This window comes from Barbus barbus (genome assembly GCF_936440315.1).
Source record: "Barbus barbus genome assembly, chromosome: 10".
In the NCBI taxonomy this organism is placed as follows: Eukaryota; Metazoa; Chordata; class Actinopteri; order Cypriniformes; family Cyprinidae; genus Barbus; species Barbus barbus.
Window position 1 is genome coordinate 7441864 of NC_136738.1, and position 13925 is coordinate 7455788.

General features: G+C 41.8%; 1 protein-coding gene across 2 annotated transcripts in view; it reads left to right on the forward strand.

Moving 5' to 3' along the window:
- Positions 1-13925, forward strand: part of LOC306876179 (dedicator of cytokinesis protein 9) — a 94253-nt gene that overhangs the window by 68055 nt on the left and 12273 nt on the right. For both annotated transcript variants that reach the window (XM_079427169.1, XM_079427170.1), the window contains exons 32-42: positions 71-184; positions 864-966; positions 1167-1291; positions 3501-3615; positions 3698-3764; positions 3877-3924; positions 4534-4670; positions 6777-6892; positions 7016-7153; positions 8016-8198; positions 8339-8452. In XM_079427169.1, the coding sequence (XP_079283295.1) occupies positions 71-184; positions 864-966; positions 1167-1291; positions 3501-3615; positions 3698-3764; positions 3877-3924; positions 4534-4670; positions 6777-6892; positions 7016-7153; positions 8016-8198; positions 8339-8452 (1260 nt within the window). The remainder of the gene's footprint in view (positions 1-70; positions 185-863; positions 967-1166; positions 1292-3500; positions 3616-3697; positions 3765-3876; positions 3925-4533; positions 4671-6776; positions 6893-7015; positions 7154-8015; positions 8199-8338; positions 8453-13925) is intronic.

Sequence of the window (13925 nt, forward strand, 5' to 3'; positions counted from 1 at the left end):
CGAGCACGTGTGCTAAGAGCACAGCTTTGAATATAATAAATATAAAGCGTGTGTTTTGTATGTTTTTCAGGGTCAGCAGGCTCGCTTGGCTACGCTTTACCTGCCTCTGTTCAGTCTGCTGCTGGAAAACGTCCACAGGCTCAACATCAAAGATGTGCCACCTGTCACCAACCAGACTAACGTTGTAAGACTGACACCTAGTGTTTGTTTCAGGCTGTGCAGCCATACAGAAGCGCTTGCCACCAGATTGCAGTAAAGGGATAGTTCACCGAAAATGACAATTCAGTCATAATTTACTTACCCTTATGTCATTCCAAAAATGGTTTAGTTTTTTCTATAGGACGCCAAAGAAGATATTTTTAGAAATTGATCATCACATTGATTCTCTGTTATAAAGAATACTTCACTGAAATCATTGATAATAACTGATATTAATAAGAAATATTGAAAATTCAGCTTTGCATCACAGGAATAAGTGACATTTTAAAATATATTAAAATAGAAACTGTTATTTTAGATATTAATAATATTTTACAATATAGCATAAGCGACTTTTTCAAAAGCATAAAACTATTTTACTTTACCTAAACTTCACACATCCATTGAAAAAAGGTGAACATAAAATGATACATCTTGAGTATCATATGTATCAATAATTAATATCAGTATCAGATTGTTTGAATTATTTTTATCAGAAAACAATGTAGTTGCAAGTATAGTTCTCAAAGTAAAAAAGTCATGAACGTATACTAACATGCAAACAAAATGTATAGTAAAATTCAAATTGCAGTACAACGAGTGACAAAAAATACAGTGGGTTAACAGGTTGCTCTTGAAACCGACTTCTGTTTGTATTGTTTCAGAATGGCCGTGATGATCATGTCATGACGACACCTACAAAAAATATGGCCAGTCCAATGGACAGCAGCCTGCATAAAGAGTTGTTTGGAGTGATTTCAGGAACAGGTGAGACACAGCTTTCTATCCAGCCACTATCTGACAGTTTTACAAAAACAAGCTCTTTGTTTGTCCCCATTGAAATTGATTATTATGTCCTATGTCAGGCCTTACAGAGTTAAGATAATTATGTTCAGATTATTGTTCTATGAGAAATATCATTTGAGAGTGATTGTGTTCGGTATATTGATGTGTTTTGTGTTTGTCAGTCTCTCCTCACACTCCGACCATGAGCTCTGTACGGCACACTGACTCACGCAGCTCTTTTATCAGCACAGACTCTGGAAACGGCCTATCAGAGCGCAGCATTGAGAAGCCACACCCCACAGACAAGGTACTGCTCGCATGACCTGATTGTCATTTTTGTGTACATTATTTATGATGGACTGTTATTGTGTTTTATGTTTATGTGCCGCAGTGTGTGTTTATCCCAGTAGTGTGTGTGTGTGTGTGAGGGTGTGTGTGCTAACCTGTGGTTGTGTGTCTCTTGCTGTCGCTGCGTTCAGCGGGAGCGTTTCACTCGCCGTCACACTGCCAGTGTACTACGTTTCTTTACTGACTCAGAGGAGATGACGCTCTCTGCACGTCTCAAACGCCAGACCATGGACTTCTCTCTGCTGTCGACACCGTCTGAGCAACACACACACCCTACACAAGTATTACATCAGTGCTGACCTCTGACCCCTGCCCTGCTATTACCACTCACCTCTGACCTCTTACCCTACACAGTTCCAGTCTGGTGTTTCTGTGTGTGCATGTGGCTATACTGATCCTCTGATCCCTTAGCTGGAAGATAATGATTGACTGTTTTAAAGGGGTCATATTGCACGTTGTTTTCCCTGAGGGTCACTTGTACAAGGTATAGTTGACCCCAAAATTATCATTTACTCACCCTCGAGTAGTTCCAAGCTTGTATGAGTTTCATTCTTCTGTTGAACATGAAAGAACATATTTTGAAGAATGTTTTTTATCAAACAGTTGTCGGTAGCAATTGACAATTGAAATACTGTGGAAGTCAATGGCTACCGCCAACTGTTTCTTCATGGGGGGGTTTGCAGATGCTACTTTAAGACTTTGATATGTAAATGATCTTTCGTTTTTTTGTGAATGTATTAAAAAATATTTGGATTCTTTCCCCCCATTCTGTCTCTCATAGTTGAAGTGTACCTATGATGAAAATTATAGGCCTCTCTCATCTTTTTAAGTGGGAGAACTTGCACAATTGGTGGCTGACTAAATACTTTTTTGCCCAACTGTAGATATGGATGTTAAATGAAATAGCTTTATGGTGACTAAATATTTAGTTTATTCTTTATTTTTTCATAAATGGTCTTTTGGACTGGAGTTTTGCAAGTTAGACTCTGTTTAAGTAATGTATCTAACGCTGTGTCATGATTTGACCTCTTTAAGATATCTTCCAGTGGAGAGCAGACATTTCTGTCAGCACGTCTGTATTTTGTAGACGTAACAGAGCAGATCTTGTGCCTAAATCCACAGCTGATGCTTCCAGTCACAGCAAGCTGAGTCAGTAAATCTGTTGACTGCAGGAATGCTGTGGCGCACTGAATGATCTCTTTGATATTATTTCCTTTTGTTGCATTTCAATTTGTACAAAAACAGTCCTTCAGTCTCCATCTGTGTAGCCACATGATAAATTAAGTGAATAATCAGACGCAGTATTTTGTGGGTTTCATAGTTTCCACACCCTGCTGTCTCAGTGAGGATCTGCTGGCAGGGGAACATGGGAAATATTCTGGCCAGTGCTGTGCTATGGTAGATACATTAGCATGTTAGTGTAGGCCCGTGTGTGTGTGTGTGTGTGTGTGTGTGTGGGAGCTGTGCTCCTCCCTGTCTCATCTGTGACGTCCTGTAGGGTAAGAGCTGTGAATGGCCATTTTAAGTGTGAGCAGTATATTACTGCTACTATATCATTGTCCTTTTTTTTATCAAAGTGTGCATGTGATTTGAGGTGGATGTGTGTTAATATACTGTATGTACATGTGTGTGTGAGTGCTTATAATTGCCTGAGTGTGTATTTATAGTTGCCCCAAAAAGTATTTGGACACTTAAGCAACACTTCAGTAGATAAAACCAAATATAATTTAATTTAAAGTGATAGAACAAAAAAACCTACAAATAAAAATCTTTAAAAAAATTGGTTAATTAAAATATAACTGAAATAAAATATGATATATAATATGAAAATTAAACTTTAAAAACTTCAATGAAAATAAAATGAAATTGAAAAAATCAAGTGGAAGTGCTAAAGTTACTATAACTGGAAAGAGTAAAGCTAAATACAAAAAAACTAAAACATTTAAAGATCACATAACAAACCTACTGAAGTGAAAATAAAAACTCAAAATATAAAACTAGAAGCTAATTCGAAATATTAATAAATATTAGAACATATATCAGTGTTATCTTGTATTATTTATTTTTATATTATTTTAATATATTGCAAAGATCTCCAGACTTAAGTGTCCAGAAGTGTCAATGGTTTTGTGGTCTGTGAATGTCTGATTTTGTTTATTCTGTCTCAGTGTCATGTCGCTGGGGTTCTGGGCAGCTCTTTGCTTCGCTGTGATAAACTGGACCAATCTGAAGTGAAGAACATATTAATGTGCTTCCTGCACGTGTTAAAGAGCATGTCTGAAGGTACACACACACCTCTGAGATTATATAACCCTGCTTCATTGTAGTTGTCTGTTGTTTGATTGATGCATTTACTGCGTGTTAGATGCTCTGTTCAACTACTGGAATAAAGCTTCACCCACAGACCTGATGAACTTCTTCAGTCTGCTAGAGTAAGTGCTGCACTTCACTCCTGCACCTCCACAACACACACACACACACACACACACACACACACACACAAACAAACTCCTGGCTCATCATTAATTTCTCATCTGATTTTAGAGTGTGTCTTCATCAGTTCAGATACATGGGGAAGAGACACATTGCAAGGTAATGTCTTTATTTCTTTATATCTTTTTTTACAAACATATTTATTGATTTTGCACATATTTATAATAGTAGAATATAAATGTCATGAATAATATATAGAAATATAGGTAGCACTTTACAATGAGGTCCTAAAAAACTAACTTTAAATGAGCAAAATATCTGCTTCAGTGTTTATTAATCTGCATTAATGTCGGTTAATAAAAATACAACTGTTCATTTTAGCTCAGGTCCATTAAATATGAACAGATACTTTTGATTTGAATCATGTTTTTATGAATGTTGAAATTAACATTCACAAAGACATGATTAAAATCAAAATCAACATTCAGATTAATAAATGTATTAATTTATAGTACTAGTATTTTAAAAGTTTTTTTAGTTTTTTTTGAATAATTAACCATCTAGAAAACTGGTGAGTTAAGCACCACTTAATATATGTTTCTGCTATTGGCCAACATGTTTTATAGATACCAACAGCAGTTAGTAACAAACTCATATCAGACAACCACTGACAATTATCACAGAATAATTTTTTTTTTTCAGTGAGTGTTTAATGAGCTCATAATAGAAGCTTCTGAAGTTCCTGTTACATTTGACTTTTGTCATCAGGACTCTGGAGGGATCAGGGCCGGTGGTTCACGAGCGCCGTTCTCAGACTCTTCCTGTGTCCCGCAGCAGGACAGGAGCCCTACATATGAGACTGCAACAGCTCAACAGCCTGGACAACTCCTACACCTACAACCACAGTGAGACAAACACAAATCCAGCTATTACATCTGCAGCTCTCTTTAGTCTTTGAATAAATGACAAGGGCCCGGTTTCATAGACAGGGCTTAACCTAAACCAGGATTAGGCCATAGTTCAATTAGGACATTTAAGTAATTTTTATAAATATGCCTTAGAAAAAAGCATTACTGGTGTGCATATTAAGACAAAACAAAGGCACTGACATGTTTTAAGATCAATCAGTGCAAGTTTCTTTCAGTTGAAACAGCTCAGATTTACATTTTAGTCTAGGACTAGGCTTAAGCCTTGTCTGTGAAACCGGGGGAAGAAATGAAAGCTTCCTACTATTTTAATGTTGAAAGAATTGGACTTAATTTATTAGATCAAATTAAATAAATTTGCTTTAGAGAAAATTTATGAAAATTAGCCAAAAAATGTCTTCAGCCTTAGGCCATCCAAGATGTAAATGAGTTTGTTGCCTCATCAGAACAGATTTGGAGTGTTTATTACAATGCTTTGTTTATTATTTTGTTTATTACAACACTTTTCACTTCACAAGATGTTAATTGATGAACTGCAGTGGTGTGGATTTTTGTGAAGTCAAATAGTGACGAAAGAGAAGAGTTCTCAGTTGTCACTTGAAAATGGTCAGGGAATCATCATTCCGGATAGGGGTGAGAAGTTCAAAAATGTTCTGGAGAGTGATTTTGTGCCTCTCTGTGATGGTACCACGAGGTGTCACTCACTAGTGGATCTCAGACTTCTGGAGGGAATGTAGATTCGTAATAGTGAGTGGAAGTAAGAGGGTGCTGAGCCTGTGGATGTTCTATATGCAAGCATCAATGTCTTGAACTTGATGCGAGCCGCAACCGGTAGCCAGTGCAAGGAGATAAAGAGAGGTGTGACATGGGCTCATTGAAGACCAGTTGTGCCGCTGCATTCTGAAACATTTGTAGAGGTTTGATTTTGCATGATGGAAGTCCAGCCAGAAAAGCATTGCAGTAGTCCAGCATAGAAATAACAAGGGCCTGGAAAAGAAGTTGTGCAACATGCTCTGTTAGGAAGGGCCTGATCTTTCTGATGTTGTGCAATGCAAACATGCAAGATCGACAAGTTTTTGCAATGTGGTCTTTGAAAGTCTTGATGGGGTAATTGTTGGATGGTGAAACCTAACTGGATGGTGAAGTCATACTGTAGAGTTGGAGTGGCTGGGAAGACAACTGGAAGGAGCTCAGTCTTACTGTTGGATCATCTGGTTGAAATAAAATATAGAGCTGTGTGTCATCAGCATAGCAAAGGTAGGAGAAACCATGTTCCTGTATGATGGTACCCAGTGATGTAGTGTTTATGGAGAAGAGGAGGGGTCCAAGAACTGATCCCTGAGGAGCCCCAGAGACCAGTTGATTTGCTTTGGATATCTCCCCTCCCCAGGCCGCCCTGAAAGACCTACCAGTGAGATAGGATTCAAACCAGTGAACTGGAATCCCTGTGATGCCCAGTGATGAGAGAGTGGACAGGAGGATCTGATGATTCACAGTGTCAAAACTGGCAGATAGATCCAGCAAAATAAGAACTGATGATTTGGATTTTGAGGCTTCAGTGACTGAGAGTAGCGCAGTCTCAGTTGAATGTCCACTCCTGAAATCTGACTGGCTAGCGTCCAGTTGGTTGTTCTGTGAAAGAAATAATGATACCTGGTTAAAAACAACTCATTCGAGTGTTTTCGCAATGAATGGAAGGAAAGAGACCGGTCTGTAGCTATCTATGAGTGAAGTGTTTCATGTAGGATTTTTGAGTAGTGGGGTTACCCAAGCCTGCTTGAATGCAGTGGGCAAAGTGCTGTGAGGAGAGATGCTAGATTTCCCCAGATCTGTTCTGATGAAGAAACAAACTCATATCTAATCATTTCTTTAAGACAAATTTAATGGAATTTATAGGCAAATCTAAATAAATTAAAATGTCAACAGCATTAAATCTATTGATAGCCATTCAACATTCTCATGTTTAATTTCATTCACAGTTATTTGTTTTACTCATTTACTATTATTCTGACCTCACAGCACATAGAGCTGTTCTCAGATCAGCTGTTATAAGACCCTTCCACATTTGTGTGTGTATGTTTGTAGATTACAGTCATTCAGATGCTGATGTGTTGAATCAGTCTCTGTTGGAAGGAAATATTGCCACAGAAGTTTGCCTAACAGTTCTGAACACACTGAGCATCTTCATCATGGGCTTTAAGGTCAGACATCAGCCATCATCATAATCATCATCATCATCACAATCACCTGCAATCATAAATGGTGTTTGTTCACTTTATTCCTCACTGACAACAGTGTGTGTGTTTATGTGTGTTTGCTCTCAGACTCAGCTGAGTTTGGATCACGGCCACAATCCCCTCATGAAGAAAGTCTTTCAGGTTCATCTCTGCTTCCTACAAATCAACCAATCAGAGACCGCCCTAAAACAGGTCTTCACTTCTCTTCGCACTTTCATCTACAAGGTGAGTGTGACAAAAGAATAAGCACATAAATCAATGGCTACTAAAGGTATAGTCCATCTAAAAAAGAAAAATCTCATCATTTACTAGGGCAGATAGAGAGAGAATGCAGTCATAAATTGCATAATGTCACGGAATTTGGCAAATTTTGGATGAATAAATCAAAAGTGGGGTTGTACAATTAATCAAATTGCAATATGTACTAGTGTCTGTTAAAATTAAACTCTGAAAGACTGATATTTAAATCTGGAGTCTGCATTTCTGCGTGTCTCTGTGTGAGTGTTGCAGTACAATAATATTGTACTACTCTACAACATTACACAATGATAATAATGAAATTATTAAAACCTTTTTTTTTTATTTAATCTTTGTTTGCCAAAAAATAAAATGAATTGTTTAATTTTCATTTGACATTATTTGAAAAGGTTAAAGATTATTTTTTTAAAATTAAATGGTTAATGTTTTATGCTTTATGCTTTCATTTGATTACCCTTATTGTTGATACTAAATGTGTATTAAATAAAAAATCCAAATAAATTAAAACTTCTTAAAAAAAAAAAAATCTTAATGTCAAAATGCAAAAAAAAAAAAAAAAGATCAATTGTTAAAGCTTTATAAATTCAATTTATTAGTCATGCTTTAGAATGCTTAATTGAAATTCAGACAATTGAAATTCATTTTTTGCCAAGAATTTGGCAAAAAATAAATAAAACAATTTGGGAAAAAAATAAAATCCAATTTGTAATAAATAAATAAAAATAAAACGCATTTCATAGGGCCCTAATTTACTTACCCTCATGTCATTCCAAATTATGAAGAATGTTCATGCTGCTGTTTTCCTGTTTTCTTTCATGTGTGTGTCCAGTTTCCATGCACGTTTTTCGAGGGCCGTGCGGATATGTGTGCGTCTTTCTGCTACGAGATTCTGAAGTGCTGTAACTCCAAATTGAGCTCCATTCGCAGCGACGCGGCTCATCTGCTCTACTTCCTGATGAAGAGCAACTTCGATTACACTGGACGCAAATCCTTCGTCCGCACACACCTGCAGGTGGAAAAATGCCACATTTATCGTATGACACAGTGTTTGGATATGCCTGGATTATTTCATCCAGTCTTTACAGATTCGATGATAACAGCATGTGATGATCTCATAACGATATCATGTTGTGATTGTTTGTGATTACTCAGGTGGTGATTGGCGTCAGTCAGCTGATCGCTGATGTCATTGGAATTGGAGGGACGAGGTTCCAGCAGTCGCTGTCAATCATCAACAACTGTGCCAACAGTGACAAAACTATCAAAGTTAGTTCATTTTATATACACTCACATGCAAACGCTAGATTCTGAAACAAAGATCAGATGTGTTTGATTTCAGTAGAAGTGATTATGTTTTTGGGGACAGACAACATTGTATTATGCTTGATTTTTCAAAGAGTAGGATCCAGAAGTATTGACATTGATTTGTTGGGATTTAAAATGGAATGTGTCTTGGAAATAAAGGGAAGTTGAAGTTTTAGGATTTAGGAAAATCTGAAAAGAAATGTTAGTTGTCACTTGCGAACTCTTTTGTGCAAATGGTCAGATATCCAAGATGATCCTTTAAACAGTCTCAAAAAAATACTAAATATAATATATTATAATGTTAAAGGTTGAGTTAGTATTGGAGAGACTTTGACGGTCAGGATCTGATTTGCAATTGGATGAGTGAACCCCCTGGGTGCCGGTTAGAGCACAATATTATATAAGGATGAGGAGACAGGCGTTGAGTTTAGATGCTGTATTGGTAGGATATTATCGAGTTACAGGCAGTAGAGGCATTAGTCTGGAATACAAGAAATACAATAGACAATCATGAATAAGAATAATTAAGCATATACACAATCATAAACATCCATGGGTATATAGAGGCAGTCAAGTATACTAAATCCTCATCTGTAACTTTCCTCAGTGAAAAATACAATTCAAGAAGGGAGAATAATGGGTAATAGTACAAACAATAAGCCATAAGCGATCATCTAACATGATAAACATCCCTCCATGTATGGCTATAATCACGATACATCAACTGTGATCGCTAGTTTGGTATAAACCGCTCAAAATAATAAATACCACGTCACTAAAGTATCATTGAAAGCAAACCAGTGAGAAACACATCAATAAAAGAAGAAATAATCATCTCGAGCGGCATCATTAAGCCAGATGAACAGAAACAATGACTGCGGGCATGTCTATACATGTGCGGGTGACGCAGTTATAAATAACTCAATACCGATCTCAATGAACACAGAAATAACGCAAACAGGCTTACTTGTAGGTCAATGACTAACACCTCAATGTAACAGCGGCAGGATATCGCAAATCAACAAGTAGAAATGTCCTTTCAGCGATCGACTCGACATAGGTAAACTTGAGCAGGCAGGAGCGGCTGAACTAACGTTACTGCTCAGACGACGTCAGAATAAAAGCCCTCTCTTAAAGGAGCCTTTACAACAGCCGCCCCCAAAGATGTGAAACATCTTTGTATTCAGGAAAGGCGACTCTATACTGGAGGGTTCAGAACCCCAGGACCATCTGCAGGGAAGGTCGGTAGGACAACCAGGCGGGCCACCGGTCTGGTATAGATATGATCCTTGATCTGCACATCTGCTGATCTAATGTGGCCATCGGGACTGAGGTGGGTCTGAATGACTTTACCTACAGGCCATAATCCTCGGGGCAACTGAGGATCGACAATCATGACGTAGGTGTGCTCTCGGAGGTCAGGAGGTGAGGCTTGCCATTTTTGCCTGGTCTGTAGGCTAGGGAGGTAATCACGGATGAATCGAGACCAGAATCGATCAGCCAGGATCTGGGAATGTCTCCATCTTCTGCGGCTTAACATCTCTGATTCTGGGTAAATGACTTGAGGCAAAGATCCATCAGGCCGCCCCATTAGGAGACTACTGGGGGTCACTGGGTCAGCATCAGCCACATCAGAGGATACGTAACCCAAAGGTTTTGAGTTAAGGATAGCCTCGACTTCCAACAAGACCGTCGTCAGGACTTCCTCAGGAACCGACTGGGAACCCAAAACGGTGTACAAGGCTGACTTGACCGATCTCACCTCCCTCTCCCAAACTCCACCAAAGTGAGGGGCTGATGGGGGATTGAAGCAAAAACTGATCTTCTGACGTGCAAGATGCCGCTGTAGATCAGGAGCTAAGGCGGCATATGTTCCTCGCAACTCCCGTTCGCCTCCACGGAAGTTGGTCCCTCGATCTGACCATAACTGCGCTGGGGTGCCTCTCCTAGCAATGAACCTCCGAAGGGCCATAAGAAAGGAATCAGTGCTTAGACTAGGGAGCAAGTCTAAGTGTACGGCTCTCGTGGTGAGACACTTAAAGAGAATACCCCAGCGCTTCTCTGTACGTCTGCCAATCTTGATTAGGAAAGGACCAAAGCAATCCATCCCACATGAATGGAAGGCGGGCTTGTAAAGCTGAAGGCGGGCAGAGGGTAAATCAGACATCCGAGGCACTGAAGGCTGGCCTCTCCATCTGCGACATTCCAGACAGGTATGCTGAAACCGTCGAACAGCTTCACGGCCTCGCAAGATCCAATAATGTCTCCTGATCTCAGCAAACAGCCGCTCTGATCCAGGATGATGCAACTGGTTGTCGTAATGGTGAATTATCAGGCGTGTAACTGGATGCCTAGAGTCTAAGACTACAGGATGGACCACAGAATCGGCAAGGTCAGCCACTCTCCTCAAACGACCACCCACTCTAATCAAGCCGGTCGATGGATCCATCTCAGGGGCCAAGGCAACTAGCCGGCTTTTAGGTTTCACTGCCTTCCCGGATTCCAACAGGTGATAATCTTCAGGGAAAGATTCCAGTTGTACGCATTTAAGGGCATGGACTTCTGCTCGTTGATAATCTGTGGCTTCGAGAACAGTATCAGGTTCTGACTCACCCCGTAGGTCTTGTGCCGTGGCATCCAGCAAGTCGATCCAGGTAGGGTAACTCCATTTATCGGGGTGGCTAGAGGCTGTTGGCGAGGTAACAACTCCACAGAAGGTGGACTTCCGCAACTCAGCTGGATTGTCATTAGGCTCCGAAGCAGGCAGGACAGGCCATTCTTGAGGGTCAAGGAGAAGGAAAGGGGGTCCGCGACACCATCTGTTCGGGGAAGTAAGGTAGGAAAGAGATTTCCCCTTGGTGAGGTCATCGGCAGGGTTATCTGCTGAACCAACATAACGCCACGAGCACCGATCAGTAAGCTCCTGGATCTCGGCAATCCTATTTCCAACAAAGACCCGGTAACGACAGGACTCAGACTTCAGCCATTGAAGGACCGTAGTAGAATCTGTCCACAGCACAGTAGAATGGATAGGCAGAGTCAACTCATCCGCCAGCAACTTCGCAAGCTGGGCTGCGACGAGGCTCCCACAAAGCTCCAATCGAGGAATAGAATGTACTCTCTTAGGGGTAACGCGGGACCGAGCAATGAGGAAGGAGAGGTAGGTCTGATCAGCCGGATCAACTGTACGCAGATAAGCTACGGCTCCGTAGGCTTGCTCAGAGGCATCGGAGAAGATGTGGACCTCGCGAGTAACTCCTTCAATCTCTACTGGCGAGGGAACATAAGGCCGGGGTAAGGAGACACTAGGAAGACAGTGAAGTTCTTCTTCCCATTGCATCCAGGAATGGAGAAGGTCAGGAGGTAGGTTAGGATCGTCCCACCCTCTTTGTTTGTTCCAGAGGTGTTTAATGATCACTTTGGCGCGGGTTGTGTAAGGAAGGAGCAGTCCCAGAGGGTCGTACTGGGTAGCAAGGACCCTGTAAATGTTCCGCAAGGTAGGGGTCTCATAGATCACGGGTCTGTGCTTATAGGACAAGGTATCAGACTGCCAATTCCAGCTCAAACCTAACGTGGACTCAGGAACATCGGCCTTCTCCTGCGTCAGCCACAACTCCACACTGGTTGCTCGAGCCTCAGGAGGCAGGTGTCTTAGTGCAGCAGGTTCGTTACAGGCCCACTGCCTTATCTCAAATCCAGCCCCAGAAAGGATAATGCGTAGGCGATCGATCAGACTCCGGGCTGCCTCAGCGGTAGGTAGGCTCTGGAGGCAATTGTCCACGTAGAAACATCTTTCCACAGAGAAACGAATCTCCTCATCTGTTAAGGGGTGCTGACGAGTGTGGCACTGGAGTGCGTAGGTAGCACAACAAGGGCTGGAGGTGGTGCCAAAGGGTAGGACCAACCATTCGAAGGTCTGAGGTGCCTCATCCATCTGCAGGTCTCGCCAGAGGAAGCGGAGTAGAGGACGATCTTCAGGTAGGAGGCGAACCTGGTGGAACATCGCCTTTATATCTCCACTCACGGCTACAGGATGCTCCCGGAAACGAAGGAGGACACCTAACAACGAGGCTCCAAGGGTAGGTCCAGGCAATAGGTACTGGTTAAGGCTCTGACCTCTGTACTGATGGGAACAATTGAAGACAAGACGGGACTTTCCGTTGTGGCTAACCATGTGGTGAGGAATGTACCAACACTCAGGGCTATCAGGCAAAGAATCAGGTACTACACAGACAGCTCCAGTCTCAAGGAGTCTACGCATCTCTGCTCGGTAGGTCTCGGCTTTCTCAGGATCCTTCCGCAGTCGGCGCTCCACGCTTCGGAGATTAGGCAAGACTGAATCTCTCGTAGCATTTAACAAAGGCATGTCTTTATGACGAAGAAGGGGAGTGGCAAGGCGACTAACACCCCCAATCTCAACGGTAAGGGTCTTGCGGCCAAGCAACTGAAGGGCTTCTTGGTCCTGCTTGGAACGGGTAACTTCTTTACTCTCCCGGTACGGAACTGTATCCAACTGCCACAATCTCTGTACGTGGTGTAATAGCTCATCCTGGACAGGAACCAAAGAGGTAAGCATGCACTGGCGAGGGGTGGAAGGACAAACTACGGAAGGAACAGGACCCTGAAGTGTCCATCCTAGGCGGGTCCGAACAGCAACTGGAGCACCTGGGCCGCCCCATCGAACAGGCTCAGTAGGAGTGATAAGGTGGGGTTGGTCAGAACCGATGAGGAGCAAAGGCTGGACCTCAGTAAGGGTACGAATAGGCAGGCCCCTCAAGTGTCTGTACTTTTGCCGCAACTGTTCCACAGGATAAGACTGGCGCGACAGGTTAAGGCGATCAGCAGTAAAGGCGTGACTAATCTGATAACTGATCTGTGGTCGATAGACGGGAGAAATCTGGAAGGCAATGGAACAACCACGAATAACCTGAACATCGTCTCTGACTGTCCGTAACGGAAGGTCTTCAGGAACACCCTGAATACCCAGGGCTTCAACGGCAGCGGAAAGCAGGATCGTTCTCTCAGACCCATCGTCCAAAAGGGCGAAAGTATCCAGTGTACGATCCTCATAACTCAGGTGCACTGGAACTACTTTAAGCATCACACGGCCGCTAACGGAAGGTTTATCCAAGAAGAACCTATCAGAGGAGAAACTTGTAAAGCAACTCTTCTCTCCTGTAGCGGATTCCTCAGTAGAGGAAGGACTGATGTTGACATCGTGAAGGGGACGAAGATGTAGGCCACGGCAAAGACTGCAGGGCTTCTTCAGGTCACATTGGGCAGCATGGTGGGATCTGGCACAACGCCAACATCGATTGTGACTACGGATCCAGGTCTTAACCTGATCAGGGGTAAGCTGGGCAAAGGCAGTGCACTGACTCAGGTAATGCTCAGATGCATCACAGAAAGGACAATGTCGCTTCGTTCTAGTGGT